This window comes from Anolis carolinensis, chromosome 1 (assembly GCF_035594765.1).
Source record: "Anolis carolinensis isolate JA03-04 chromosome 1, rAnoCar3.1.pri, whole genome shotgun sequence".
Taxonomy (NCBI): Eukaryota; Metazoa; Chordata; class Lepidosauria; order Squamata; family Dactyloidae; genus Anolis; species Anolis carolinensis.
In genome coordinates, this window is record NC_085841.1 from 239,971,345 (window position 1) to 239,999,014 (window position 27,670).

Sequence of the window (27,670 nt, forward strand, 5' to 3'; positions counted from 1 at the left end):
TTGTGCTGCCTTGCAACTGGGCTGATCACACAATTCATGATCCTTCCCCACAAAACTCTGCCGCTTGCGTCCTCAACCAGCCGGTCACCCCTTTCCGCAGCTGCGCATCGTCGCCAAAACACTGTGTTGAGGACGCAAGCGGCAGAGTTTTGTGGGGAAGGAGTTGCCAAACTCATTCATTGCTATGATAAGTGCCTAGATTTGAATGGTGACTATGTTGAGAAGTGGTATTTGGGTGTGGCTTTCAACTGCATATGGTAAATGTTTTCTCCTATACTTTGTTCATTTTTAATTCCAAAACGTAATCTACTTTCTGGATAACCGTCATACATACGCACATATACACTATCATATTACATGTTAATTATGTACATGTGGGTGATATGAGTGCTGTTGTTATCATCAAAATGACAACTGGAGGTCAGGTATACGTTTCTTCTTCTGCCATACTGAGCACAGGATCTCCATTGAAACTGCTGCTCACATTTTAAGGGAATAACCATTTCAGAGAGGATGACTTAGAATCAACTCTTCTCACAACCAACATGGCCCTCCACAGTTGACATGATTGCAACAAACATGTACATTTCATATCTGATCTCGTTTAGTCCTCAAATGAGACTTTTTATAGCAGAGCTTCTTAAAGTGGTGCCTCAATTACCAGTGCTGGTTTCAAAACCATTGGTTTATTTGCAGTATTTATTTTCTGCCCTTTTCACCCTGATGGGGACCCAGGGCAGATCACAGAATACATATACAGTAAACATTCAATGCCGTTAGACACAGACAGGACAGACAACAGTACAGATAGAAGTATATAAGCATTTCCCATCTTAGGCGTCTTGGAGGTTTCGCTCAATTCCAACCTAGGGTGGAGAGGGGTGCTGTTGCTCCATCCTCTATGTGGAAGAACGCTGTTCACAGACTTCCTCCTTCGCCAGCATTTTTCTGTTATTTCTTTATGGTGACATTAAAATACCTCCCTGCTTTAAGCGGTACCTATTTATCTACTCATAGCTGTTTTCAATCTGCTAGGTGGGCAGTGAGCTGAGCTGAAGGTTGGGCGCTGATCCCTGACCCGGGCTTTGAACTGCCAACCTTTCAACTGGCAAGATTTATTGCAGCTGGTGGTTAACCTGCTGTGCTAAAGCCCGGTCTAATTTGTTGCCAGTTGCCTGCAAATTTCTAAGGTGAAAAAACCCAATTTTACCCAGTGAGCATAGTTGGGGAAAAAATGCCAGTTCTCACAGTAGAGAAGCACTGCTTTAGCTATCTCCTATATTTCAAAATGCTTATATAGTAGTAAGGCTATTTTTCCTCAAGACAGCCAACCGTTCTACCAAATAGTTAAATATATATTTCATCATAATTTTGTTCAGTGATCTGCATTTCTTAAAACATGGTGTGATCCTTGATCCTCTTGTACATGGTAATGTTCGGCACAGGATGAGATTCTAACGAAATGGTATGATTTGCCCACATGTATTCCTTGATCATTTGTAATAGATGGCAGTAACATTACATAGGAAGAGTATTTCTTCTGGCTATGAAGTTTTGTAGCTGCATGTCTGCCCTTCACCTTTTTTGAAATTATTTGCATGTGTTCAGAGCTCTCTTTTAAGTGCAATTCCTGATGTTTAAATTGCTTCTTATTTGTAAGGTGCTTTTTAAAATACCAAAGCTTTGATCTGTTTAAGAAGATTTATCTTGGCAAACCATAATCTGGTCTTTGAAGCTTTGGGTCTGAGTGCAGTGAGATGAGAGAGCTAATTCAGATGTATACACTCATGCTTGGTCTTGGAACCAAGGAATAAATTGAATATTAGTTGTGCTCTTCATCTTAATCTTTTTCATTGTGATACTGAGTTTTGTACATGCTTTCAGACACACCACCAACATCTTTTGGCCTTACAAAGAATGAAGGACACAGAGAAACATTTCTAGATGTTGAAATTTGTGACTATATTGCCTTTATATTGGTCATAGAAGAAAATGAATTGAAATCTTTCAAAATTGACATGAGTGAGCTAAAATAACGTTTCACAATCTTAAAAACAATGCAACTTTTGGATATGTGAGAGAGATCTTAGAGCAGTGGTTCTCAACCTGTGTGTCCCCATATGTTTTGCCTTCAGTTCCCAGAAATCCTAAAAGCTGGTAAACAGGCTGGGATTTCTGGGAGTTGTAGGCCAAAACACCTGGGGACCCACAGGTTGAGAACCACTGGCTTAGAGGAAAAGAATGAACAAGAACAATGTTGATATAAAAATACTTTATGTTTGAAGGACATCATTAATATGGATAAACTTTTAAAGGTATGATTACATAATAAACATCTGTTTCCTTAAACAATGACCTAGAAAATAGTGACAAAATACAACAGCAATTCATGAAAGCATAGGCCTTTGCTATGCAATGATCTAGCTGATAATTTGGGACGGAGTAACAGCAACTCACAACGCACTACATAAGCAGTCGTGATGGACTATATTGCATCATTTTTGTCCTTGGGACTCAGCAAAGGTTTCACTGGAATCCAAAATGAAAAGAAAAAAAAGCCCTAATGATCAACTGTCCAAGTTCCTTTAAAGGAATTTGGCAGTACCATTTTCAATGTTAGAGAGCTATTTAACCTTTATTTTTTTAATTTACAGTATTTATATTCCATCCTTCTCACCCTGAAGGATATTCAGGGCAGATCACAGAACATACATATGCGGCAAACATTCAATGTCGTTTATACACTGACAAGACAGGTAATTGTACATAGATAGAGGTATATAGGCTTTTCCCATCTACAACATCTTGGAGGCTTGTGCTCACTTCTGGTCACTGGGGGTGCTGTCGCTCCATCTCCGTGCTGAAGAGCTTTGTTCATAAACTTCCTCCTTGATCAAAGTTGCCAGCATTTTTCTGGCATTTCTTTATGGGTGCTTTAAAATACCTCCCCACTATTTATCTACTCACATTTTGCTTTCAAACCACTAGGTAAATGGAAACTGGGCTAAAGGCCAGGAGCTCACCCTGACCTGGGCTTTGAACTGTCATCCCCTCGATTGACAAGATTTAGTGCAGCTGGTGGTCTAACCTGCTGTGCTAAAGTTTGGCCTTTTGATTAAATACTTCCAGAGAAGAAGAGCCCAATATATCCCAGATCAGTCTTTTCCACTATTATTCTCAGTTAGGAAGTTTCTTCTAATAGTGACCTAAATTTCGCCTCCCTGTAACGTCTGACCATTGATTCCAGGGCTTCTCGTGGGAGTAATAAAAACAGATTATTAATAAATTATCCATATTTATTTATTTATTTAGTGTCAAAAGTATTGCATAATAAATAAGTTTAAAAGTGATGAAATAAAGGAATCATAAGCAGCTAAATAGTTTTAGACCAAAAGCGGGTAACAGAGACCGCATTGTCCGTAGCTTTAAACAACTCCTCTTCCGTGCATGAGGCAGGACATTGTGGACAAGCATACATATGCAGAGTTGTTTGTTCTGCTCCACAGTCACAAAAGCTGGAGGATTCCTCCAGGTAGTGCCATCTTGCAAAGTTATCTTTTGATCTGCCCACTCCGCTTCTGAGTCTGTTTAGGGACTTCCAAGTTGCCCATTCTTGGTTTGCCCCTGGAGGAAGACCCTCATGGGGGGCCATCCAGTTGAAATTGCCCGGTTTAGCTGCCCAGAGGGACACCCTTGCTGTTGCTGGAGGAACACTAAGAGGAGTGGTGGTTCTCATGAAGCTCCTCCTTGATTTGAGTCTAGTGGGAGGATACTGATCTTGGGTGACATTATTGATTGTTACTCAGGTTCCTGAACTCTTGTCCGATAAGGCTCTTCTTAAGAATGTTTGAATTATTGAGAACACATTGATAAGGAAAGAGCTCACCTGCATTTGAAATGAGGCACAATTTGTCTGGCTCTCACAAATTTCTTCTGTATTATTTATTTATATGCCACATTTACAAATTGTTTTTCTTCCAGTTAGTCCCTGCCATTTTTCTCTCCCACTCTTTTTCCTCACAACAGTCTTGTGAGCTGAGAGAGTGACTATGTTACTCAGTGACTTTTGGAGAAGCAACGAAGGATAGAATTCGAATCTCTCTGAGTTTGATTCCAGAGGTCACTGTCCTCAACCAATAAGTCATTTTCAGGCGTTTTAGGAACGCAGAGGTCCTCTCCAGTAGTTTTATACTTCTGATGGCTTGGCCTGACTAATTTGATTTCTTACTACTAATGAATATGTCTTCAAGTTACTTGTCAATGTATGATGACCCCATGGATTTCATTAGGTTTTCTTAGGCAAAGAATACTCAAGAGGGGGGTTTCTAGTTCCTTCCTCTGAAATGTAGTTCATACAGCACCTGACATAATTTGGCTGTCTCCCATCTAAATACAGGACTGATGCTGTTTTGTTCCCAAGATCCGATAGGATTTGTTGCCTTTAGAATTATTTATTATATCCATATTCGTTGCTTATTAGCTTGAATTGTGTATTTTGGATGTTTTCCATGTTTGCCATCTCATAATTTTGTTTATTGAATGTTTTTAAATGTTGCCTTTCTTCTATAATAAAAACACTTAAGGTAGTAATGCACAAGATGTAAAAGGTAGATGTACATAAAATGGCAATAAAATCACGATTAAAAGCTGCAGCAAGATTTTAAATTTCAAGAACTGTTAGGAAGCACACAAAGGAAGGTAAAACTGCAATATGTAAGATTCAGTGTTAAAAACAGCAATCCTCAAATGTCTTATTAAATAAGGAGTCACTCATGGGCAAGATGAGTGCTTCGTAAGCCACCCCAAGTCCCTTTTGGGAAATGGTGACGGGGTAGAAATATAGTATTGTTGTTGTTGTTGTTATTATTATTATTATTAAGATGTAGGAGAGCTGTAGATAAGCTTGCAGAGAAACAGAAGTCTCGAATTTTGATGGAATTTGTTGAAAAACCTTGTGCTCCTTATTCTGAGAAGCAGGACATAAATATTCTAAAAGAATGGATCATCTGTGAGATTAGCAATCTTATGTCTTATCTTATATCAATACCATGTATTTATTTATTATTTAAAGTATTTCTGTATCACCTCCCACATCACAAAGGATCCTGAAACAATGAACAAATAAAAATCAATCAAAACAATACAGAGATAAATGGTGTGAAAACACATTAAAGTACTCTTTAAACCAGGGGTTCTTAAACCTTTTAAGCTGAGGGCTGGTTCACAATTGCCTAGACTGTTGGGGGGGCCAGACTATAATTTGAAGAAAAAATGAACTAATTCCTATGCACACTGCACATATCTTATTTATAGTACAAAAAAAATGAAAGAACAAAACAATATTTAAAATGAAGAACAATTTTAACCGACACAGTATTTCAGTGAGAAGTATTTCAATGGGAAGTGTGGACCTGCTTTTGGCTGATGAGATAATCAGGTTAATGAGGATTGTTATTGTTGTTGTTGTGTGCCTTCAAGTCATTTCAAACTGAGAGATGTCACAGTTTGCAAAGGCACTGTGCTGTGTGTGTTAACTGGAAAATGAAGTGCATAAAGCCAATTGGCTGAATCTGCAAAGAACTCGGATTGATTTGATACTGTTTCTGTTCTGCTGCTGCAGAACCAGTTTGGACAAGTTTTTCAGTGCTGGCTGAGTACTTCTAGAGAGCAGTGTGTACTCAGAGAGGCCTGGCTATTTTGGGGCCTGTTTGCTGCTGAGAAAAAAAGGTGAAGTATCAGGACTGTATTCTTCTCTGAAGCAGATTTGTGGACTGAGAAAGGACTGTGGACTTCTGTAAGTGATCAAAGGGACCATTGTAAATACTACTGGTTTTTTTTCTTTTGATCTCTTGGAATCAGTAAAGTTCCTGTATTTTTGTTCTGCAAACCTGAGTGACATATTATTCTGTGGGTGACTCTGGCTCACGGACACACGTAAGAGCTTCCATTTATCATCATCAATCCGTAACAAGAGATACCCAAAGTCTAAAGGTTAGGGCGGGGACTGGGTAAATCATCTTGAATGCCACATCCAGCCTTTGGGCCTTAGTTTGGGGGCCTCAGCTTTAAACACTCCTAAAAGCAGTCCTAAAAACATTTGTAGAATCCAGTTTTAAATTGATCAAAACAGCAGTTTCAGACACTAAATCTCTTGAGAAACTGTGCTGCTTTGCCTGCCTGCTGGAATCTTAGAAGAGATGGGACCAGCCATTTAAGGGAGATGCACAGTTGAGGCCTTTCTTCAGTGAAAGACCTCTTCAATGCATCCACTAGCCTAATTTCACAAAGTATTAGGATATGTAACAGAGCATTCTTTGAAGATCTCAACTTTTTGGCAGGCTCATATAGGAGACGACAGTTTTTCAACAACTGCCCCCAAATTGTTTAGGGTTTGTAGATAACCTAAAAAGCCTAAAGGCACCAAATACTGTCTAATCTTGGAAACTATTCTGAGCCAGCCTTGGTTAGTACTTGGATGGGAGACCACTATAAAATAACAGGTGCTGTAGGCTATATTTAATAGAATCATAAAGTTGGAAAATACCACAAAGACCATCCAGTCCATACCCTTGCCATGCAGGAACATACAAAGCTGTCTCAACAGACAGCCATTCTGCCTTTATTTAAATGCCCCCAAGAGGGAGAATCCAATACACTCCAAGGCAGCATATTCCATTGTCAAACAGCTCTCTCAGGATGTTTTTTACAATGTTTATGTGGAATTTCTTTTCCTGCAATTTCAATCCATTGCTCCCTGTCCTATTCTTTAGAACACTAGGAAGAAATTGGCAAACCCACCTCTAAGTATTCTTTGGCATCAGTTTTGAAGGACAGATAGAGCTGTATACCATCAGCATACTGATGACATCTAATCCAAAATTGTTGTATTGCCTCTCTGTGATTTCATATGGATGATGAAAAGCATAGGGTACAGTACTGACTCCTGTGGAATCCCACAACTAATGACCAAAAGCCTAAACAAGAACATCCAGTCACAAAAGATTGAAACCACTGCAAGGTGATGCTTCAAGTCCCATATCAGACAAGAAATCAATAAGTTGATGGAATCAAATGCCACTGAACGACCCAGGAGGGCCAACAGGGATACACTTCCCATGTCCAACTCCTGGTGCAGGTCATCCACCAAGGTGAGCAAGGCTATTTCTGTTATGTAAACAGATTGGAATTGATCCAAGCAAGTCTGGAGTTGTGCTGACAAAGAAAGAGCATTGTTTGGAGGTCCTACTTTTGGACTACAGATCCTAGGATCCCCCCAAACATGGCCAATGACAATTTTGGAAATAGTCGTCTGTTTCAGCACCACTAATTAATAAGCTTTTCCAAATGCTAGAAGACATGCAGGCTTTGGGCCATTGATATAATACTATTGGAATCTGTGTTGGATGGATGAGCTATGCCTGTAGCAATCTCCTCCACCCTCCCATTCTTGGAGCCCTGTAAGGGCTTATTCACATTTTATGCAACAAACATGTCTGTCACTGATATGCCAGTATTTGCTGTGATGGATTCCTAAAGTGTGAAGGAAATGTGTGTACCTGTAAACAAGTGATGGATACCCTAGAGGGAACTGTGTCCAGCTGGAGCTCTGTGGCACATCCCCACTGTCTGTCCCTGTGTCTATAGAGATAAGAGTCTCTCCTTCATTTTTTATGGTCTTCGCTAAAAGATATCAGCATACATATGGCAGACATCTGTTCCATAAAATATCAGTCAACCCTGAGGGAGCTTTCACAGTTTCTGTGCTTCCTTCCGCATCTACCTTTTGGCTGCTATTAGCAGGTGTCATATTTCAAACCTTAGGAAATGTTTCCAGCATCAACAGGGATTGGGCCGAGAAATATTGCAAGTGTTTATCAAAAGACAGGAACCATAAGTGAAACTTTCACTGCATGTTTTGATCCTAATTTTGGCTCCTTATCTTTCCCCTGGCTTCATGAAACCAGCCCGGCAATTCCTTGTTTTGGTTTTCCCCTAAAACACAGATAATGCATATCTTTACTGTCTTGTTTATAATCCCATACTTATTTTTGCTGCTGTTAATCTTGTCATTGAGATCAGGGATAAGGCTCAGCAAAGAAATAAATGTGGCTCCAGATATCATACCAATTGCTGTGAAACTCCTATGCTGAGCAATTTCTACATTTTTCTGAAAAGGGAGTTAAGTGGACGTTCCTTCCTTAGCTCCAAATGTATTAGCTGGTAGATTTCAGGACCATGGTTAGTTCCATGCAGACAGCTGCTATTGGATTCTTTGTTCAGCTATAAAGCTACTTCTGTACTTCCTTTTTATTGTTGTGTGCCCTCAAGTGGTTTCCAACATAGGCAACCTGAATGCAAATGCATTGCAGGGTTTTCCTGGCAAAGTTTTTTCAGAGGTGGTTTACCTTTGACTTCTTCTGAGGTCACCCAGCTGGTTTTTCATGGCTTAGCAGAGTTGCAAACTCCATTACAGAATGAGTATCCTTAATTCCGTCAGTGTTTAAACAGCATCCAGGTAACATCCTTGTCAAAATGTATTATTCCAATGCCTCCTAACTTGCTCATATTTTGCTTTTGACTAATTAATGTGTGTTCTTTTAAAAATGACGTCTTGTCCTCCTTGTTCTGAGCTGGAACAGATGCAGTCCCAGATCTCCCCAAGACTTGATTTGGTATTGAAAACAGACACGTGGCACTGCTGTAAGATCTGCTTTATCAGTCACAAAGGGTTTTTTTCATGAGGGGGCTTTAAAGAAAATGCTATACTTTTAAAATATTTTAAACCATAATTTTTAAAATTTCTTTTTATTAATTTTAACTGTATGTTCTAAATGTCAAATGTTATTGTTGTATGACTTCAAGTCTTTTCTGACTAATGGTAACCTTAGGACAACCCTATAATGTTGTCGTAAGTTATTAATTTGTTATTTATGGTTTATTTATTTGGCTTATGATGTTTTTAAATATGAATTTGTATGTTATGTAATTTCTGTTGCTTCTGACTACTGTACGTCACTTTGAATCACCCAGGGGAGAAAAGCGAGATAAAAATAAACAAACAAACAAACAATTTATTATTTATTTATTTGAAACCTTCATATTCCGTTCTTCTTACCCTGAAGGGGACTCAGGGCGGAGCACAACATATATATGGCAAACACTCCATGCCGGGACATAAAATAATTATAAATATACACAAACATTAAAATCAGTTATATCTACTTTAAAATCAGCTATTTAAACCAACTCAGGACACCATGATGGCTCCGATCAGTGGAATAGGTTTCCTATTATTGCCTCGTTGCACTGCCCCAAAGGCTTGGTCCCACCCACAGCCAGGTCTTTACCATCTTTCTGAAGGAGAGGAGGGAGGGGACTGATCTAATCTCACCAGGGGGGGAGTTCCATAGCCATAATGGGGTTTTCTTGGCAAAATTTGTTTATAGGAGATTAGCCTTCCTCTGAGGCTGAGAGAGTATGATTTGAACAAGGTAATCTAGGGCTTTCCCATGGCTGAGTGGAGAGTCAGAGCTCTGATTCAATGCTGTAACCACTACACCACACTGGTAATTCCGTTTTAATCCTAGTTGTTTTATATTATAGTATTTTAATTTGTGATCTACCTTAAGTCTCCCCTTTGGGAAAAAGAAATAAAGTTAACAACAACAGCAACACAATTAAAAAATGCTTCCAGTGGTCTACAGCAGAGGAAACATCAAAATCCTTTAGTTCATAAGATCTAGAACTGGACCCCTAAACTAAGAATTCTCCCCAAGACTGTCCCAAAACCAACACTCTGCATTCCCAAACTGGTGTCCTGGGATGGCAGATATCCCTTCCCCTGGGGAGGGAACTGGGAGGTGGATCACTCAGGACGGAACCAAGGAAATTGCACTGTACAGACATGATATCCTAATAGACATGACAACTGTATAAACTAGTTGCCGACAGCAATGTTTATTCTATTGAACATTTCTCAGCCTCGGCTCTGTTTCCAGCCTTGAGCCCCCATGCTAATACTGACAAGTATTCTGCATCTCATCTGCTTGGTATCAAAAACCATGCCTGCTATACCGTTTTCCTTATTTATTTATTTATTTTAAAAAAATCCTACATAGTTAATTGCTTCCTGTTTAGTTCTGGTGGCTGTTTCTGTAGCGTTTCTGAGTTCCATTTAATTAATCAATGCCTGGTTTCTGGGTTGAGTTGGGTGTTCAAATTGTTGGTTTTGTCATTGTGTTAATTAAAATTCCTCGTTATTATTTTTAAATTCTTTAATATGAGCACAATTCCCCCATTCTGAACCCAAAAAGATTCATAAACGTTTTAGCCAGCAAGAAGAAACAAGTAATAATATCTCAGCCTCCTGAAGGAAACAAGAACAGACTAACTTAGTAGTTTAGTTTAGGGATGGGGAATCTGTGGCTCTTCAGATGTTGCTAGACTCCAGCTCTCACCACCTAGTCATTGTGCCCAGTGGTCTGAGATAATGGGAGCTACAGTCCAGCAGTAGTTGGTTAAGATGAAGGTCCTGTTGCCTTTAGCAGTTTGCTGCTGTCACTTGATTCTTGAAAGCTATCATCTAGGGAAATGGCAAGCCAACCTTTTAGACTCACCTGTCAAATGTTTAATTGAGCAGTTGGATTCCAATCCACTAAAGGTAACTTTGGGGAGTTCATAAGAGAAAGGTTCAATATCCACTTCCTCTCCTCCTGCAGCCATTTGAGCCCCTACCCCCAAACCAGTTTGTCCCAGACAGCTGAAGTGGGCCTTCTCAATAAAGTATGGTGAGACTTGGAGCCAAAGCTAAGCTAAGAAAGTTAAGGACACAAAAGCTTCCAATCTTCTTTTCTGCCCCATCCTCAACAGCCTCTTGTGGGCTACACTTCCTTTTTTTTTAAAGAAAAATACTGTTTTTAGCCTGTGCCATTCAGATATATGGGATCTCTGTTTACCTCTGTTTCCCATTTGTAGCTTCTGACAGTTGTAGCTGCAGTTCCTTCTCTTTAAAAATCCATAAAGCTCAATACCTGATCAGGGAGTACAATTTTAAAAGCTTCAATTACTTCAAATGCTTCATGTATTTCAGTTTCCTCTCCAGAATCAGCCTTTTAATGAGTAAAGCTACTTTGTAACACAGAGGTGGTAAAAAAATAGTAGTTCTCAACCTGTGGGTCCCCAGGTGTTTTGGCCTACAACTCCCAGAAATCCCAGCCAGTTTACCAGCTATTAGAATTTCTGGGAATTGAAGGTCAAAAACATCTGGGGGACTCACAGGTTGAGAACCACTAAAAACATCTGCGGACTCACAGGTTGAGAACCATTCAAATGCAAGCAATGGGGGGTTGCATTCCCAAATCAGACAAAGAGTACATGTGGATCTCCTTTGGCCCACTTTTCTCTTTAGTGGAGAGGATGTCCTGCAAGACAGATTTGGTCGAAGAGTTAGTTTTATTCTCCCCTGCTATAAGAAAGAAGAATTTCTGTATAACATCTAGGCCAATTGCTAGGTCATTTGGATATTCTAGATTGGTGAGACCTTCTTATCTTTTTGACTTTTAAATATAAATCAATAAAAAACCTGTCATTTCTTTTTTTAGAGTTATTTTCAATATTTTAAAGTCAGAAACACATAATTTCCTACTTCCTCATTTTGTATCAGTAGTACAGTGTAACTAGAAGACAAGTCTATTTTTTCTGTCTACTTTATTGGTTAATATGACAATTCTTGCACTGTTCAGTAACTTGATTTAACCATTCCACGGCTGTTAAAATGGATGTGAATTTTCAGTATGCTGAATCTGAATTATTGTTGCAGCTACAAGATTCTGAAATAGTTACTTAACTGTGATTCAACCAGTTAGTTCAGTACAAATGTTTAGCTGGTAAGCCAGAGCCCCATCATTATTTTTTCATAAATGCTATTTGAGTCTAATAAATTGATATTTGAGTCTAATAAATTTGTGCATGAAGCATTTCCCATAGTTGAAAGACATGGATCCAGTCTGCAGCATACTTTCAACACTTTGAATTATGAGACTTGCCCTGATGAAAGCATCATCACAGGAGCCACATGCATCTCAGCCCCAGCTGAAATAAAAGCAGCCGGGTCATCTCCTCTATGAATTAATTATTCCTCTGTCTGGGAAACTCTGACACATATCTCTCTCTTTCTCTCTCTCTCTCTTTCTCTCTCTCTCTCTCTCTCTCTCTCTCTCTCTCTCTCTCTCTCTCCTTTTCTAGGATGCCTGTTTGATAGAAGACTTTGCTCCCAAGAAGAAGTCTGTGTGCAAGGTGAATTAACTAGGGGTGGGAATGTGGGTGGATATCTGTTAGAGAGGCATTTATAAGGATGAGAGCAAAACAATGGCTGTTAGTGGTCTGTAATATAAGCTGGATTTCTTCATTTTGTTAAGCTATACTTTTCACATGATGGAGGGAAGAGTTGGACAGCAATGCTTACAAGCAGGATCTGTTCTTGAAGTTCTAGCATGGATCAACACAGAACGTGAGAAAGATTGTGTGTTAAATTTTAGATCCCACCTATCTCTCAATGCTGGGACCAATAGCAGATTTTTAAAAATACAATTCAATTTTCTATTTGACCATATTAAAAATGAATCAAAGGCAATATAAAACCACATGAAAAGAGGAAAATCAGTCACCCAAAGTATATCTATTGGACAAAAAAGAGGGGGTCAAGCCTGCCTTGGCAAGAAATTCTACAACTGGAAATATTCTGAGAATTAAAATTTACAAGAGTACTTTGTAAACTTTAATACCAGAGATGAGTTATAGTTTGGTACCAGACTAAATCTAGGGCTTACCTCTTTCTATGCTGGCATATGTCTTCAAGATACTCCTTAATATTGCCATCGGCTTTTCAGGTTAACTTTTCAGGTTGCAATACAGTAGAGTCTCGCTTATCCAACCTTCACTTATCCAACGTTCTGTATTACCTAACGAATTGCTTTTTCTGTCGATTTGTTATAAAATATGATGTTTTGATGCTTAATTTGTAAAATCATAATGTAATGTGACATTTACCCGCTTTTTCCTTAATCCCTCCTTATTATCCAACATTTTCACTTATCCAACATTCTGCCGGTCCATTTATGTTAGATAAGCAAGACTCTACTGTACTTGCAAGCAGGATCTGGTCTAGAAGTTCTAGAGGAGTATATTGGTGGAGCAGCAGAGGGAAAGAAATGGCTGATTATTTACCTTTCCATAAAGACATTATTTTTCTTTCCCTGTGTCTCATAATGTGGCCATACACAAGCTTGCTTAGAAGTATGTCCTACCAAATTCATTATGGTTTTCTTTCAAAAAAGCACATGTAAAATTGCATAATGAAGCTTTTTTTCATGTCAGGAGTGACTTGAGAAACTGCAAGTTGCTTCTAGTGTGAGAGAATTGGCCGCTTGCAAGGACGTTGCCCAGGGGACACCCGAATGTTTTGATGTTTTATGATCCTGTGGGAAGCTTCTCTTGTGTCCCCGCATGGAGCTAGAGCTGGAAGATGGGAGCTCACCCTGCTCTTTGGATTCGAACCGTCGACCTTTCGGTCATCAGTCCTTCTGGCACAAGGGTTTAACCCTTTGCACCACCGGGGGCTCCTAGCAACTAACACATATACTTGTCTTAGGAGGGGCAGTAGTGCAGTCTTTAATCCACTTTATGCTCCTAATATGTTTACTACTTATCCTGAAGTCTCCTCACTAAATGTGTGCTAGACTGCTAATTATTATCCGCCCGTCTGGCAGTTCATTATTCTGTGTCCCTTTTCCTCTGCCCTCCCTATACTACTTGCCACTTGGTTTGTGTGGCAGCCCATTCTGTGTCCATGTTGTACTTGCAGATGGATTATTTGGTCAATGCCAGGAAAGTTCGCAGCAAGACCGGCCTTACTTCCAGGTCTCCGCAGCTGTGCTCCAACGTCTGCAGGATGTCCTCCAACATCTTATGGCACAAGGTGGGTGTCTTCTACCAGGCTGAATGACAAGAGTAAACACAAGATGGGAAAATGGGCCGACTCTGCATGAAATTGGAGAGAGAGTTTATGAGTACTCTTGTGTTCCTTCCTGTAGCCTTGGCATCGTTGCTTGCACACTTTATGTATTAACTTCTTTGTTTGTTCAGTGCATTTATATCCTGTCCTCCAGTGAGTTCCCAGTGGCATACATACATAGCTCTCCTCCCCATTTTATTTTCATAAGCACCCTGTAAAGTCAGGCTCAGAGAGAAAGAAAGATTGCAGCTCATCCAAAGTTATAAGCTGTTTTGCTATCTATTCCTTCTAAACCCTTTCCTATCTTTTATACCAAATATGAGAATCGGGCACTATCCAGATATTTTGGACTGTAAGTTCCGTTGGTCCTAGCTAACATAAACAATAGTGAAGAATTGTAGGAATTGTAGTTTAGCAACATCATAATTCTCACTCCTCTTTTATACTATGGTGGTAGGGGTGGAATATCCTTTGGATAAAATGTTGCTCTCATGCTTAGGAGCTCAGTTTCCTCTCAAAGTTTGGATCTAGTACCTAGCTTTGGTGACCACACTCTTGTTATCTTTGATTTCACATCTTCATGGCAGGATTGTCGTGGCAAGATGGCCTTACCCAGTACGTGATCTCCCGGGAAATGGAGCGCATACCTAAGCTTCACCTCTCAACCACATGGGAGTCGGTGGCTGAGAACAGGTAAGGTCAGCAACTTTTTGTGGGATTCACTGAGTCAGGTTTTTGTATGTCAGAATAAGGGGGAAGATGCCTACTGCAGGCTAACATTTTATGTTTAAAATTTATATTTTGTAATTTATAATGTATTTTAATAGTTTTAACTGTTTTATGCACTGTTTTTATATTGATCTGTATGGGCATCGAATTGTTGCCATTATTGTAAGCCGACCTGAGTCCCTTCAGGTGAGAAGGGCAGGATATAAATGTGAGAAACAAAAAATAATAATAAATAACATACTCTCTTGCACTCTAGGTGACAGCTATCTATCAAGCTATTTATCAATACAGTAGAGTCTCACTTATCCAAGCTAAACGGGCTGGCAGAAGTTTGGATAAGCGATTATCTTGGACAATAAGGAGGGATTAAGGAAAAGCCTATTAAACATCAAATTAGGTTATGATTTTACAAATTAAGCACCAAAACATCATGTTATACAACAAATTTGACAAAAATAGTAGTTCAATACGCAGTAATGTTATGTTGTAATTACTGTATTTATGAATTTAGCACCAAAATATCACGATATATTGAAAACATTGACTACAAAAATGGCTTGGATTATCCAGAGGCTTGGATAAGCGAGGCTTGGATAAATGAGACTCTACTGTATATGTCTTAGGTCAAGAATGGAGATGCTGCTTCTCAGGAGCCGCATATGGTCCTGTGAACTTATTTTGTGGCTCACCAGATTCTCCCAAAAGCCCACACACAGATACTCAAACACTGTGCGGTAAAAATTAGTAAATCACTACTCCTGACAGCCTCGGTGAGTTGTGGGTAACTAAAATATACCACACAAACCCTTCCAAAACTGGCAGGACACTGCTGTGGAACAAAATTGATGGTATTTCTAGTTTTGCCTGCCAAAAATGATCTGCATCTTCTACAATTGTCCAACCCTGCTTAGCTGCATCATTGTGGCCTTGAGTACAGGCCTTTCTCTTTTCCTGGGCAGCATAGAGATCAGGATTTGGGGTGGAACATCTTAGCCAAGAGGTTTCTTTTCCTTTATCAGAATCCTGTACTTGGAATTTACATTGCCAAAAATTGTTCATTTATATTAATGGATCTTCTGTGACAAATGCACATTGGGGGTGCTGGCCACTCAATGCAAATCAGGATTAAATTATTCAAATCCTCATATTTCCTATGACAGGAGCACAGTCTGAATCAAATCAGGGGCATGCTAGCAATTTGTAAACAACTCAGAACATAACTCTTGAAGCCAGAATTTTTCGGCAAAGTCAATATATATTTTAGCTCTGAATTGGTTGAATTGAGAGAATTTGGCTACACAGAATAAGCCAGAATTAGAACTAGAGCTGTGCTGATGCAATAGTGATCAGAAAAAAAATATTTTTTTTGTTGGATTGAAAAATGCGAATCCCTGTGAGTTCCTGTTTCTAAAATCACAGTGTCCTGGTTTGCTCTTTTTCAGGCTTCCATCCACGTATCCAGCTCCCAGAAGAACGTCTTTGCCATCTGAGCCTGCTTCCCTCCAGACAGCTCACCAGCCCCCTCTCCCCCCTGCCCTCCTGCAGCGATACTTGGAACTGTTGCTGGCCTCACAGCCTGAGCTGGGTTACAAGGACACATTCCTCTCTTCCTACCCTCATCACCAGGTGTGCGTCCCAAAAGGCAGCCTCAAATACCTTGTGGGGTGGCCCTTTCCTCTATGTCAGTGGTTCTCAATGGTCCCCAGATGTTTTGGCCTTCAACTCCTAGAAATCCTAAAAGCTGGTAAACTGGCTGGGATTTCTGGAAGTTGTAGACCAAAACACCTGGGGACCCACAGGTTGAGAACCATTGTTCTGTGTGGACTTTCCTCTAAAGCACTTTTATGTAAAATAGTAATGGGAAAATTGTGACCCTCTAGAAGTTTTTGTATCTCCAGTTCCCATCCGCTCTTACCACTGGCCATGCTGCCTGTGACTATCAAAAGCTGGGGTTCAGCTACATATATCTTTAAACCTTAAATAGCCTTTCATGTTAATTTAAAAAAAATAGAAGCAGGAGTGGGTATCTTGCAGTCCTTCAGATGTTGCTGGGTTGCAATTCCCACATTCCATGACATTTGCTTTACTGTCTAGGGATTCTGGGGTTTGCATTCCAGCATGATCTGCAGGGCTCCTATTTAAATAAAGGGTTATATCCTCAAAGCCTTCTTTTCAGTGGAGATATCAGGATCAGAATATGTGGAGCATCTGTCACACAAATTCTAATATCAAACTATGTCCCCTCCTGAAAGCAAATGATAGCAAAGGCCATAATGCTCAACCAACGTAAGGGTAGCAAATACCACGTACTTTGAAAGGCAGATTTCTGAATTTAATGTTTTCATTCATTGGGAAATTTTGTTGTTTTTTTTAAACCAAAAAACACACCAAGAAGTGCATGTATACATTAACATATTTCTCTCTCTCTCTGCCCTGGGCTCTTCAAGCAATGGACCGTCACTCAGTGGTAGAGCCAATGCTTTGTATATAGTCCCTGGTTTAATCCTTACGGTCTTCATATGAGGCTAGAAAAGTATCCTCCCTGAAACATTGGAGAATGAATTGCAAGTCTACACTGAGCTCAATTTAACAGCAGCTTAACTTGGTGTTCATCTACATCAGGGGTCCCCAAACTTTTTTAAACAGGGGGCCAGTTCACGGTCCCTCAGACCATTGGAGGGCTGGAATATAGGTTTTTTAAAAAAACTATGAACAAATTCCTATGCAGTGCACACTGCACATATCTCGGCGGAGGAGAAGGAAGCTGCCGCCGCAGGGGCCAGATAAATGGCTTTGATGGGCTGCATGTGGCCCCCAGGCCTTAGTTTGGGGACCCCTGATCTACATTATAGATTGAATTTAGGAATGGACTGTTTTAATTGATCTTTATATTTTAAATTGCTTTTAGAAGGCAAATAGCTTTAAAACTGCTATTTATTAATGTTTTATTAGTATGTAATTTTAATTTTATGTAGTGATAATTGTTTAATGTTGTTGTTTGTTTATTGTTTATATTCTCTGCATCTGAATTGTTGGAAGCCACCCCAAGTCCCTTTGGGGAGAGGGGCGGGGCATAAATAAAGATTATTATTGTTATTATTATTATTATTATTACTCCCCTCCTGAAAACAAATGCTAGTAAACTTTAACTGCCATGGCTCAATGAGGAGAGTTATAGTTTGGTGAGGCACCAGCACTCTTTGGCAGAGAAGGCTAAAGACATTGTAAAACTACCACTTCTGGGATCCCATCGCATTTTGCTATGGGAGTAAAAGTGGTGTCAAGCTGCATTAATTCTGCAGTATAGATGCACCCTTAGTTTAAGACAGTGTTTCTTATGCTCCTCTCTTATGCTTCTTTTACAGTTCAGCTACACAGATGGTATGTTCCAGGACCGTCCCAGCATTCACAACTCAGAGTCTCCCCTCCTTCTGGATCGAGCTGCTGCTTCCAAGGCTCTCTTTGGGGCCAGCACTGCCCCTTCGTACAGGGGGCAGCAGGGACTGGATGGAGGTCAGCTGTTCCAAGACTTGGGAGCGCTGTACTTGACCCAGGAGCAGGCTGGAAAATCCAGGCCCAGGGGCCAGCACAGGCAAAGTTCCAGAAACAGCGGGGTCCTTCGGGACTATGGTGAAAACTCTGAAGCTGGAGGAGAGTCCCAGGCACACCTGGAAGATCCAGGTGAGTCTCTCTTGGCTTTCTTCAACACCTCTCCCTGTGCACTGTGCTGGTGAGGATCTCAGTTTGAAAACAGCTTGGAAAAATGACCTTTTGGTCTACAACTCCTTGAGTTCTCATAGCCACGCTGGCTGGTTTTCTGGGAATTGTAGTAAAAAGGTATTTCTTCCAGGCTCTAGTCCTGCAGTAACAGTATTTTTTGGGTTTTTTTCTTCTCCCTTTCTACCCACAGACAAAGCTGTACAGAGGTTGATGGCAGTGCTTGCTAGCTATGGGATCAAACCACAGGACATGCTCCGATTCCTACAGTATCCAGGTAAATTTGGTGAGGTAATATAAGAGAATGAAAAATATGTGTCTCTGTGTGGCAGAAGTCACCATTGGAATGGATGTTGCTGGGGGAAAGGGAAAGAAAGAAGGCTGTGTCTAAAGTCAAAATAGTACAAGATCTGGACTATCCATTCATTGATAAGGGATAGGCTGATGGGTGTTGTAATTATCATCCCAATTGTCTTGTTTCTTCATAAAATCCAGGGCTACAGTTGAGTTAGGGCTCAGTCTGGAATGTGTCTTCCCATACCAGCACTTTGCCTTAGTGCCTACAAGGAATAATAAAAATGTGGATGATGATGAGGACCAAAAATATTATTAAATCTTTGCAGAATGCCTTTTCTTTACTTCTAAAGTGGGAGTTTCCAGATTTTGGATCACAGTTCCCATTATCTCCTTCCCTTAGTCCTGCTGATTGGAGCCAATGGTAATTGAATGACCCCAGAAGGTCCAAGTTTCCACATTCATTTTGTAACCAAACCCACCCAACCACCCTGCATATTTGGGATTATTGAAAAGCAGTTCTGAAGCAAAAGGTTTGGCTTTTTGTCAAGCTTGAACTTTCAGATATCTCAGAGTGAAAATTAAGTATTTCCCTTTTCTCATTCTCTCTCCAGCTGCTGGGCTTGGACCAGAGGCCCTGGAGTCTAAGCGGGTAAACACAGTTTCTTCTGAATGTGTTTAATAAATTGAAATGCAGAGCTAGTGTGGTGTATTGGTCTGAGTGTAGGACTGCAGGATTTGAACCCCCATTCAGGCATGGAAGTCTATTGTGTGGCTTTGGGCAAGCCATGCTCAAAAGAAGGCAAAGGCAATTCTGGACAAATCTTAATAATCCAAGATGAGTCAGAAACGACTCGGCATACAACAAAATCCCCCAACAAAATTAGATGGCCAGTTTCTAGATGGACAGTTGGGGACAGAATGGGCTTCAACAATTTGCAAGACAAGATAAACATCTCACAGCTGGTCATTGCAGCTTAGAAGCAATGCTTACTGGTATTGCTAACCACTGACAGTTGACCAATCTCTTTCTCCTCAGGCGACAGAAGCTGAAATGCAACATGGGGAGAAGTTGGAGTTGCCACCTTTGCAGGGGACCCACATTAGTGCTTTTCCCACAGAGGGACAACTTCTGGCCCAGAGGGAGACACTTGGTCCAACTGAGGTCAGAACAGCAGTGACAACAGCTTCCCCAGGAAACTCTGACCCACTGCATCCTGCCAAGGACGACACAAGCAGCCCTGTGGAGCAGGTTGTGGTGAAGAAAAGCCACACTGCATATGGGGGACCTAGCAGGGAGGACCAGCGGACAGACATGGCATTGGCTTCAGAGGAATACGGCTACATCGTCACCGACCAGAAGTGAGAGTGGGAGGAGGGACTTCGAAAAGGGGGAGGAGCCAAGGAAATGTGGGTGATATCAATGTTTCAAAGTTGGGACTAGGTAAACTTACCTAGCATAGGGACAAGGTCCAGAGAAGTAGACATAATACGTCATCCAAAACTGCTTGAAAATTAGCACCACACTGATTTGCACCAGTTGCCTCCAGCTCTTAATGTGTATGTAATGAATTTGTTCAACACATGAGAAACACTCAAGGAAATTGAGGCGGGGGGAGTATGATATAATATAGGAAAAGTCTGGAAGCCAGGCAATGGTATAGTAATTACATTTTGGAAGTGAGTAGTGATAAGGGTTGCTCCCTCTGTCTAATTCACTCTTCATCATGTTTAATGTTGTGAGCCACTTTGTGTCTCAATCAAGAGATAAAAGTAGGATATAAATAAAGATCATCACCATCATCATCACCTGGTCCTGCAAAACTTCTGATAAGAATGTGTGTAGGGAGGTGGTATTTGTCATATCTGGACTGAAATATGGCTTGAGGTTCGTATCTAATGTGAGCTGCTGGGTAGTGGGGTTGGGACTCTCTTGATGTCAGGCTCTGCTATGATGTGGCCACATCACTTATGTTGCTTCCTAATTGGGCAGCAGGAAGGAGGGTCTTAACCTGTTCATCAGGTGAATGCAAATGTAGTAAGCAAATGCCTTGTCCATCTGTTCTCTGCCACCAAGTGCCCCCCCCCCCCCCCACACACACACACACACACTTTTTGACTCCTGGTCTACTCTGTCTCTGTCTCCTGTAGACCATTGGGACTTGCTGCTGGTATCAGGCTCCTGGAGATCCTAGCAGAACATGTACATTTGTCTACTGCCAGCTTCATCAACATCAGGCAAGTAACAGAACTCAAATGTCTGGGGATTTAGGAAGTGGAAGGGGAGAACTTGGAGTGGTGGTGACATATCTGACAGAATAAGCATCTCTCAGGTTGAAGGATATTCAGGATCTTCCCAGGTTTTTCGGATGAGTGATAGCCCATTGTCCTGATCTGTTCCCAAAGGTCACAAGGATGCTTGCTTATATATATAAGAGTTGGGTTGTTGTATGTCTTCCGAGTTGTGTGGCCATGTTCCAGAAGTATTCTCTCCTGACGTTATAAGAGTTCCTTAAGGTGGTTAAACCACTTCTGTTACACTGAACATAATTTTATTGCATGAGAAGGGAACTTAAAGGTGTCCTAGGCCCCTTCTACACTGCCTTATAATCCAGATTATCGAAGCAGATAATCTACATTATCTGCTTTGAACGGGATGTATGTGAGTCTACATTTATTTATTTACAGTATTTATATTCCGCCCTTCTCACCCCGAAGGGGACTCAGGGTTGCTATATAACCCATTTCAAAGCAAATAATCTGGACTTTATATGGCATTGTCGAAGGCGCCTTAGACACACTCTTCCTTACCATCACTTTCTCAAGGGTCTCTTGATTTGGTCTTGACCTGATTCTTCAGCGTATCAAAGACCATGATGGTGGCATTCCTCCTGATCATGAAGCAAAACAGAACAGAGATAGCCTTCATTTTCAATTTAGCCTGTGATTAGTGCATGAAGGCGGAGGAGAGACTACTAGTGACAGTCCCTTGGATACCAAGAATGGGTAGCCTGCAAGAATAGAAGGACATACTTACTAGGTAAGAGCACACTTGGGTAGGAATGGGACTCTCATAACCTCAGACCTCTCCCCCTGCAGTGTTGTGGGCCCGGCCCTCACTTTCCGCATCCGTCAAAACCACCAAAACCTGTCTCTGGGTGATGTGGCCAACAGGGCTGGTAAGCTGACTGCTGACTGCAAATTGTACAATGTTCACAATGTATGAGAAGCTATCTGGTTACAGACCCATTGCCCAGACCTGGTTTTACCAAGGAACTGGTAATTCTTGTCAAAGAGGTTAAGGGGGGGGGGGGTGGAGCTTGAAGCATAGCACAGTCCCATAAACCTCTGCTTCCCACACTGTTTCTTCTCTGTTCACATGCTTGCCCAGCTGGCTGGATGTTATCTCTGCTGACTGGATGTTATCTCCCATGCCACCTGCCACTATCAGTGGAGGATATCATCTTTTATGAATCAAGACTTAGATAATTTCTTGACTGGATTAGTTCTCCATCCTTTGAAAGAGCTGTTACTGCTAACTTCTTTTGGATGAAAACTCCCAGATTCCCCTAGCCAATAATCCAAAAAAGTAATTTTCCAAGCTCTGTCCGGCAACTTATTAATTATTGCCCTCCTGAGAACTATTGGTTTACCAGTCTCTAGTTCTCAAGATAGTCTTCCCAGGTGGTTTTCTTTTTCTGCCCCTTCCTCTCTTTTTCTCTTCTAGCACTGGTGAAGCCACAGCTGGAAACAGAGGTGGGAGTGAAGATCGTGCAGATGGGCGTTGGACAGGTAAATCTGGATGTGATTGGCCGTGCAGTTTTTGTAGCCCTGTCTATGTTTGAATGAAGGATATGTGGATGTTGCTCTCATGGTTCACAGTGTTCATGGAGTATTATCAGCCAAGATCCAAGCATCACCCACCCGGTTCTAGAAGTCTGTATGTAGGATGGAAGTACAATGTGCAGGAGAGGGAACATGCTGCAATGCCTGCAGCGTACAGCGTACAGTATTCTGGTGAAAATGTGCTAATGGTAGTGTGAGCAAGGTTTGTGTTCCCAAGGATGAAAGCAAAGCATATGAGTAAATGGGTTACCATTGGCCTTTCACAGGCATTGATTCTGCATCCATAGATTCAACCATCAACATTTTAAATTTTAAAATATTTCCCTCCCTTAAGGGGACAATTTTGCCATTTTGTTTATGGGAAACCTTTTTATTACACTATTGCATATAATGGGACTTGAGCACCCACCAAATGTAGACTTGACACCAAATGTCAGGAGATACCAAGAGCACACTCTACTTTTTTATTTGCTTTCCACTGCAAAAGTGATCAAGCACCATCTAACGAAGATATGTATTATCCTCTTCATCTTGTGTTATTGCAAAAATCAGTTCCTCTTCCCAGTAGAAGCTCAGTTCTGATGCGTGTCTTCCCACAGCGCAATGAGGCGGCAACCTACCCACACCCAACACACTTTGGGGACACCTTTCGCTCTGTGCTGCTGACCTTTGTGTTACTGGCCTGTGTCGCTGGTGTTGTTATTGCTGCTGTGGTGGTCTTCTGCCTGCGCCAACACGCCAAGCAACGAGAGAAAGAGCGGATGGCAGGACTGGGCCCTGAGGGAGCTGCTGACAGTACCTTTGAGTACCAGGTACCACTTCAGTGTGCACTGGGGTAGGGAGCAGGGAGCTGCAATGGCTGGAGTGCTCTAGGAACACAAAGGAGTTGGGGCAGGGGAGGATCCACCATGTCACTTTCAAAAAAACTAGTATTAAATCACAGTGGGAAGTGTGGAGGAAGGAGAACCTCAAAACTTCAAAGACCTGGTTTTGAGGGGCAAATTTGTATCAAGGAACATTGCTTTTTATACTTTATTTATTTACTGAAATATTAGTTATATCCTACCTTTGCTCCAATGAACACAAGGTAGTGCACGTGGCTCTTCTCTTTCTCACTGTATCCTCGCCACAACTGAGAGCATGACTCAGTGGGAACTTCAGCCTCGATCTTCTAATTCCCACTCCACTGCCCTCACCTCTACGTGACATAGTTTATCTTCCTGGTTGCAAAGGACCAGCTCCTGTCTGGCTAGCTCCACTCTGACTCCCATTGTCCTCAGATAGCCCTAAGACAGTTTGCTCCTGAACAGGTGTACTTTCCTAACCCCATAGCTGGTAAAAATGAGTCATTCTCTAATCATTGATGCCCTGTGTATTTATTTTAGCAACTCTTGAGTGCAGAGATAAGGGTATTTGCTGTTGCGGTTGGGAATGGGGGTGTCTTTGGCCATCTTAGGACTGCTGTTTGCCTTGTAATAGCTGCCCCTCCCCATGTTAACCTGTCCAGGCTGATGTGGGATAGTTTTCTCAGCTGCTGCCTTTCCCACAGGAGCTCTGCCGGCAACATATGGCTGCCAAGTCACTCTTTGGTCGGGCAGAAGCCCCGCCGCCCACTGCCCCAGCCGAGAACTCTCGTGTCAGCAGCGTCTCCTCCCAGTTCAGCGATGCACCGCAGGCCAGTCCAAGCTCCCACAGCAGCACACCGTCCTGGTGTGAGGAGCCCGTCCAATCCAACATGGATATCTCCACTGGTCACATGATCCTGGTGAGACACCCTAGCACTCAATCTGTGTGTGTGTGTGTTTTGAGGAAAATACTTTATTAAAAGGTGTATGCTTATCAGATATGGCTTTTCAAATGCTAGCATTTTCATTGCCATAAGGTGAAGGTAAAGGTTTTCCCCTGATATCAAGTTTAGTCGTGTCCAATTCTGGGGGTTGGTGCTCATCTCTATTTCTAAGCTGAAGAGCCGACATTGTCCATAGATACCTTCAAGGTCATGTGGCCGGCATGACTGCATGATGCATCATTCCCTTCCTGCCGGAATGGTACCTATTGATCTACTCACATTTGCATGTTTTCGAACTGCTGGGTTGACAGAAGCTGGGTCTAACTACGGGACCTCACCCCACTCCCCGGATTCAAACCACTGACCTTTTGGTCAGTAAGTTCAGCAGCTCAGCGGTTTAACCCACTGTGCCATATCTCCTGTATATCAAAATGACGTCCCTCATTCAAAATTCCAAAATATTCCAGAATCCAAAATTGTCTACACAGGTGGCTGAGATAGTGTTACCTTCACATTCTGAAAGTTCAAGAAACATTGTTTTGAGGACAAAATTATTTTTAAAAATGTATAAAATAAAGGTCATGCTGGGACTTTGTTCCTATCGCCAAAACTTCAAATGCAAATGTAGGCATCCCAAAATCTGAAAAAAATCAACAATCCCAAACACTTCTGATCCCAAGTATTTCATATGAGGGATACTCAACCTGTACATATGTCAGGCGACATTGGACCTCCTATTTTAGAGAATAAGTAAAAGCAACAGTGTACTCAGTAGTCAAAGGAACAGAGGAAAGTAGCTATCATAGAGTTGGACCATTGGTCTGTGTAATCCAGAACAATTGATACTTGAGGGTTTTATACAAAAGATGCCCCCCTGGCCCTCTCTAGAAATGCCAAAGACTAAAACTAAGGCCAACTATATTGAAAAGCCTTTGTTTTATAGCTTTGAATTTTGTACTGGCATTTTTTATTTTGCGTGTCAAGAGTTTTGAAATTTTAAAATTTTGAAATTTAATACTGTGGGCCACACTTCTTGAAACCCTGGGCCAGCAGAGCCCAGTGGCCATAGTAAACTGGAGGTTGTGTGAGTTGTACTCTAGAGACAAAGAGAGGTTTTCTTGTCCATGGTCAAGTTCAGGAGATGATCACTTTGTTTTGTTCCCCCTCCCCCCCCCCCCTTTTTTTTTCCAGGCATACATGGAAGACCACCTACGCAACCGCGATCGGCTAGCCAAGGAGTGGCAAGCATTGTGCGCATACCAGGCTGAGCCGAGTTCCTGTGATGCTGCCCAGTGTGAAGCCAATATCAAGAAAAACCGCAACCCCGATTATGTGCCCTGTGAGTATCTCATAGTCACTGCACATTGGCAACATAACAAGACAGAGCTCCCTCAACCCTGGTAGTATTACTTTTTTCAAGACTTTCACTGGCATAATGGGGCTGAAGTATAAGCCTGACTGATTAATTTGACTCATCATTTTCAGTCTTTTGGGTTTGGTTGGGTGAAAACACTCTCCCTGCTCCACCAAGAAGTTCTGCATTGGCAGGTTCAAAGCCCAGAATACCCCCATCATCTTCACCTGTTCCAGCAGAGCATTTTGCATTTACTCTTGGTACTTTCTGTTGTTCCCAGATGACCATGCCCGCATCAAACTGAAAGCAGAGAGCAACCCATCCCGGAGTGACTTCATTAATGCCAGTCCTATTGTGAGTGAAAAAGTCACCCAGATACACATGTTGAACACTTCCATCCAACCTCACAGCCCCCACTATAAGGAAGAACCTCTTCCATTCCTATTGGGACTTAACAGTCCATTGGAAGTGACTCTCCTAAAGACCAAAGGCAGCAAACCCATTATAAATGGAAGAACATATCCCTCTGCTGTTACTTGCTTTCATTGAGTGCAAAGAGCTTAATCTTCTGGCTTAGCATCCCCTGCCCTATCCACCCCAGTACTGCCAATGCAGGATACGTCATGCTACATGTTGTCTGCCACCTGTCTTCCAGAATCAAGCACACCTTCACACTTTCTTGGTGTGAAGTCTTGCAATTCCCAGTTAGACAACTTCTGCTCCACTCGTCTTAAATCCCACACTTTCAAACTGTCTGTACAATCTATTTCCTTTGAAAGGAGTTTGTATGGCTCTCTCTTTCTGCTTTCAGACGGGAGATATTAATAGTCCATCAGGGTAGTAATATGTGTCCTTAAGTGTGATAGTTGAGTGCAGTGTACATGAGATAAAGCTGGCCCCAATTCATCTTCCAAATAAATCCATTTGAAAATGTGGGTAGATCACCCGTCTTGATTCTAATGGATTAGTGAGCCTTGGAAATGGCATTTCATATAGATAGATGATATTTCTCTTAATTTATGGAAGCAGACAAACATGCTAGTTGTACTGGTGTAAGATCTCTAGTAAGAGTAAACATGGTGAGCAAGCAACCTTCCCCATCATGTTGGATTGTAACTCACATCATCTAATGGGGAAAATTGAGGAGAGTTGTGACCCTCTGTATCTTAGATGAGAGAAGGCTAATTGCCAATCCCCAGCAAATACCTGTTATAGGAGCCTGACCCCATGTGGCTGCTTACTCTCATCCTGGACTTAGCCTTTTCCCCATTTTACCTCCCTCCAGGAAACCTAAAGCATGTATACTTTCCATTACAGATTGACCATGATCCACGGATGCCAGCATACCTTGCCACTCAGGGGCCCTTGTCCCACACCATTGCTGATTTCTGGCAGGTGAGACCAATGGGCAGCTTAATTGGGGAAAAACTTGTCTGGAGTAGGTGGTAGTACCAAGGAGGATTTTCCCAACCGAAGACAATTTTCCTGCACGGAGCTTGGGAAAGTTATTGCTTTTATGTACTGCAATCCCACACCTGGATGGAAGATTCTTTGAGTCATAGTGCAAAGAAGTAACTTTTCCAAACTCTTCCTTAGGCTGTCTAGGAGAACACCCTTGCTGATATTTTGTTAAATATTTGAAGTTCATTTAGATTAGGCAGAGGCCATGTACAGATTGTGTGGCAGCCACCTTCATTTGGTACTCTGATCAAATGAAGATGTGGTCTGACTAAGGCAGAATAGAAGGGTAGCATGACTTCCATGGATGTAGACACTAGATTCCTATTTGGCCTACATCAATAGGAGTATAGTGTTTAGATCCAGGGAAGTCATGCTACCCTTCTATTCTGCCTTGGTCAGACCACACCTGGAATATTGTGTCCAATTCTGGGCACCACAATTGAAAGGAGATGTTGACAAGCTGGAATGT

The 27,670-nt window shown here is 41.5% G+C and overlaps 2 protein-coding genes across 2 annotated transcripts in view; both read left to right on the top strand.

Annotated features, from left to right (window-relative positions):
- The window catches only part of dnpep (aspartyl aminopeptidase), a 112,940-nt gene that overhangs the window by 55,060 nt on the left and 30,210 nt on the right, over positions 1-27,670 (top strand). The window lies entirely within an intron of this gene.
- ptprn (protein tyrosine phosphatase receptor type N) overlaps positions 1-27,670 on the top strand; it is a 54,728-nt gene that overhangs the window by 12,238 nt on the left and 14,820 nt on the right. The window contains exons 2-17 of the mRNA XM_008112011.2: positions 12,244-12,294; positions 13,862-13,975; positions 14,599-14,704; positions 16,183-16,366; positions 18,106-18,421; positions 18,651-18,734; positions 19,366-19,403; positions 19,791-20,113; positions 20,903-20,989; positions 21,851-21,930; positions 22,479-22,543; positions 23,197-23,409; positions 24,147-24,362; positions 25,578-25,725; positions 26,021-26,094; positions 27,058-27,135. Of these exons, the coding sequence (XP_008110218.2) occupies positions 12,244-12,294; positions 13,862-13,975; positions 14,599-14,704; positions 16,183-16,366; positions 18,106-18,421; positions 18,651-18,734; positions 19,366-19,403; positions 19,791-20,113; positions 20,903-20,989; positions 21,851-21,930; positions 22,479-22,543; positions 23,197-23,409; positions 24,147-24,362; positions 25,578-25,725; positions 26,021-26,094; positions 27,058-27,135 (2,177 nt within the window). The remainder of the gene's footprint in view (positions 1-12,243; positions 12,295-13,861; positions 13,976-14,598; positions 14,705-16,182; positions 16,367-18,105; positions 18,422-18,650; positions 18,735-19,365; positions 19,404-19,790; positions 20,114-20,902; positions 20,990-21,850; positions 21,931-22,478; positions 22,544-23,196; positions 23,410-24,146; positions 24,363-25,577; positions 25,726-26,020; positions 26,095-27,057; positions 27,136-27,670) is intronic.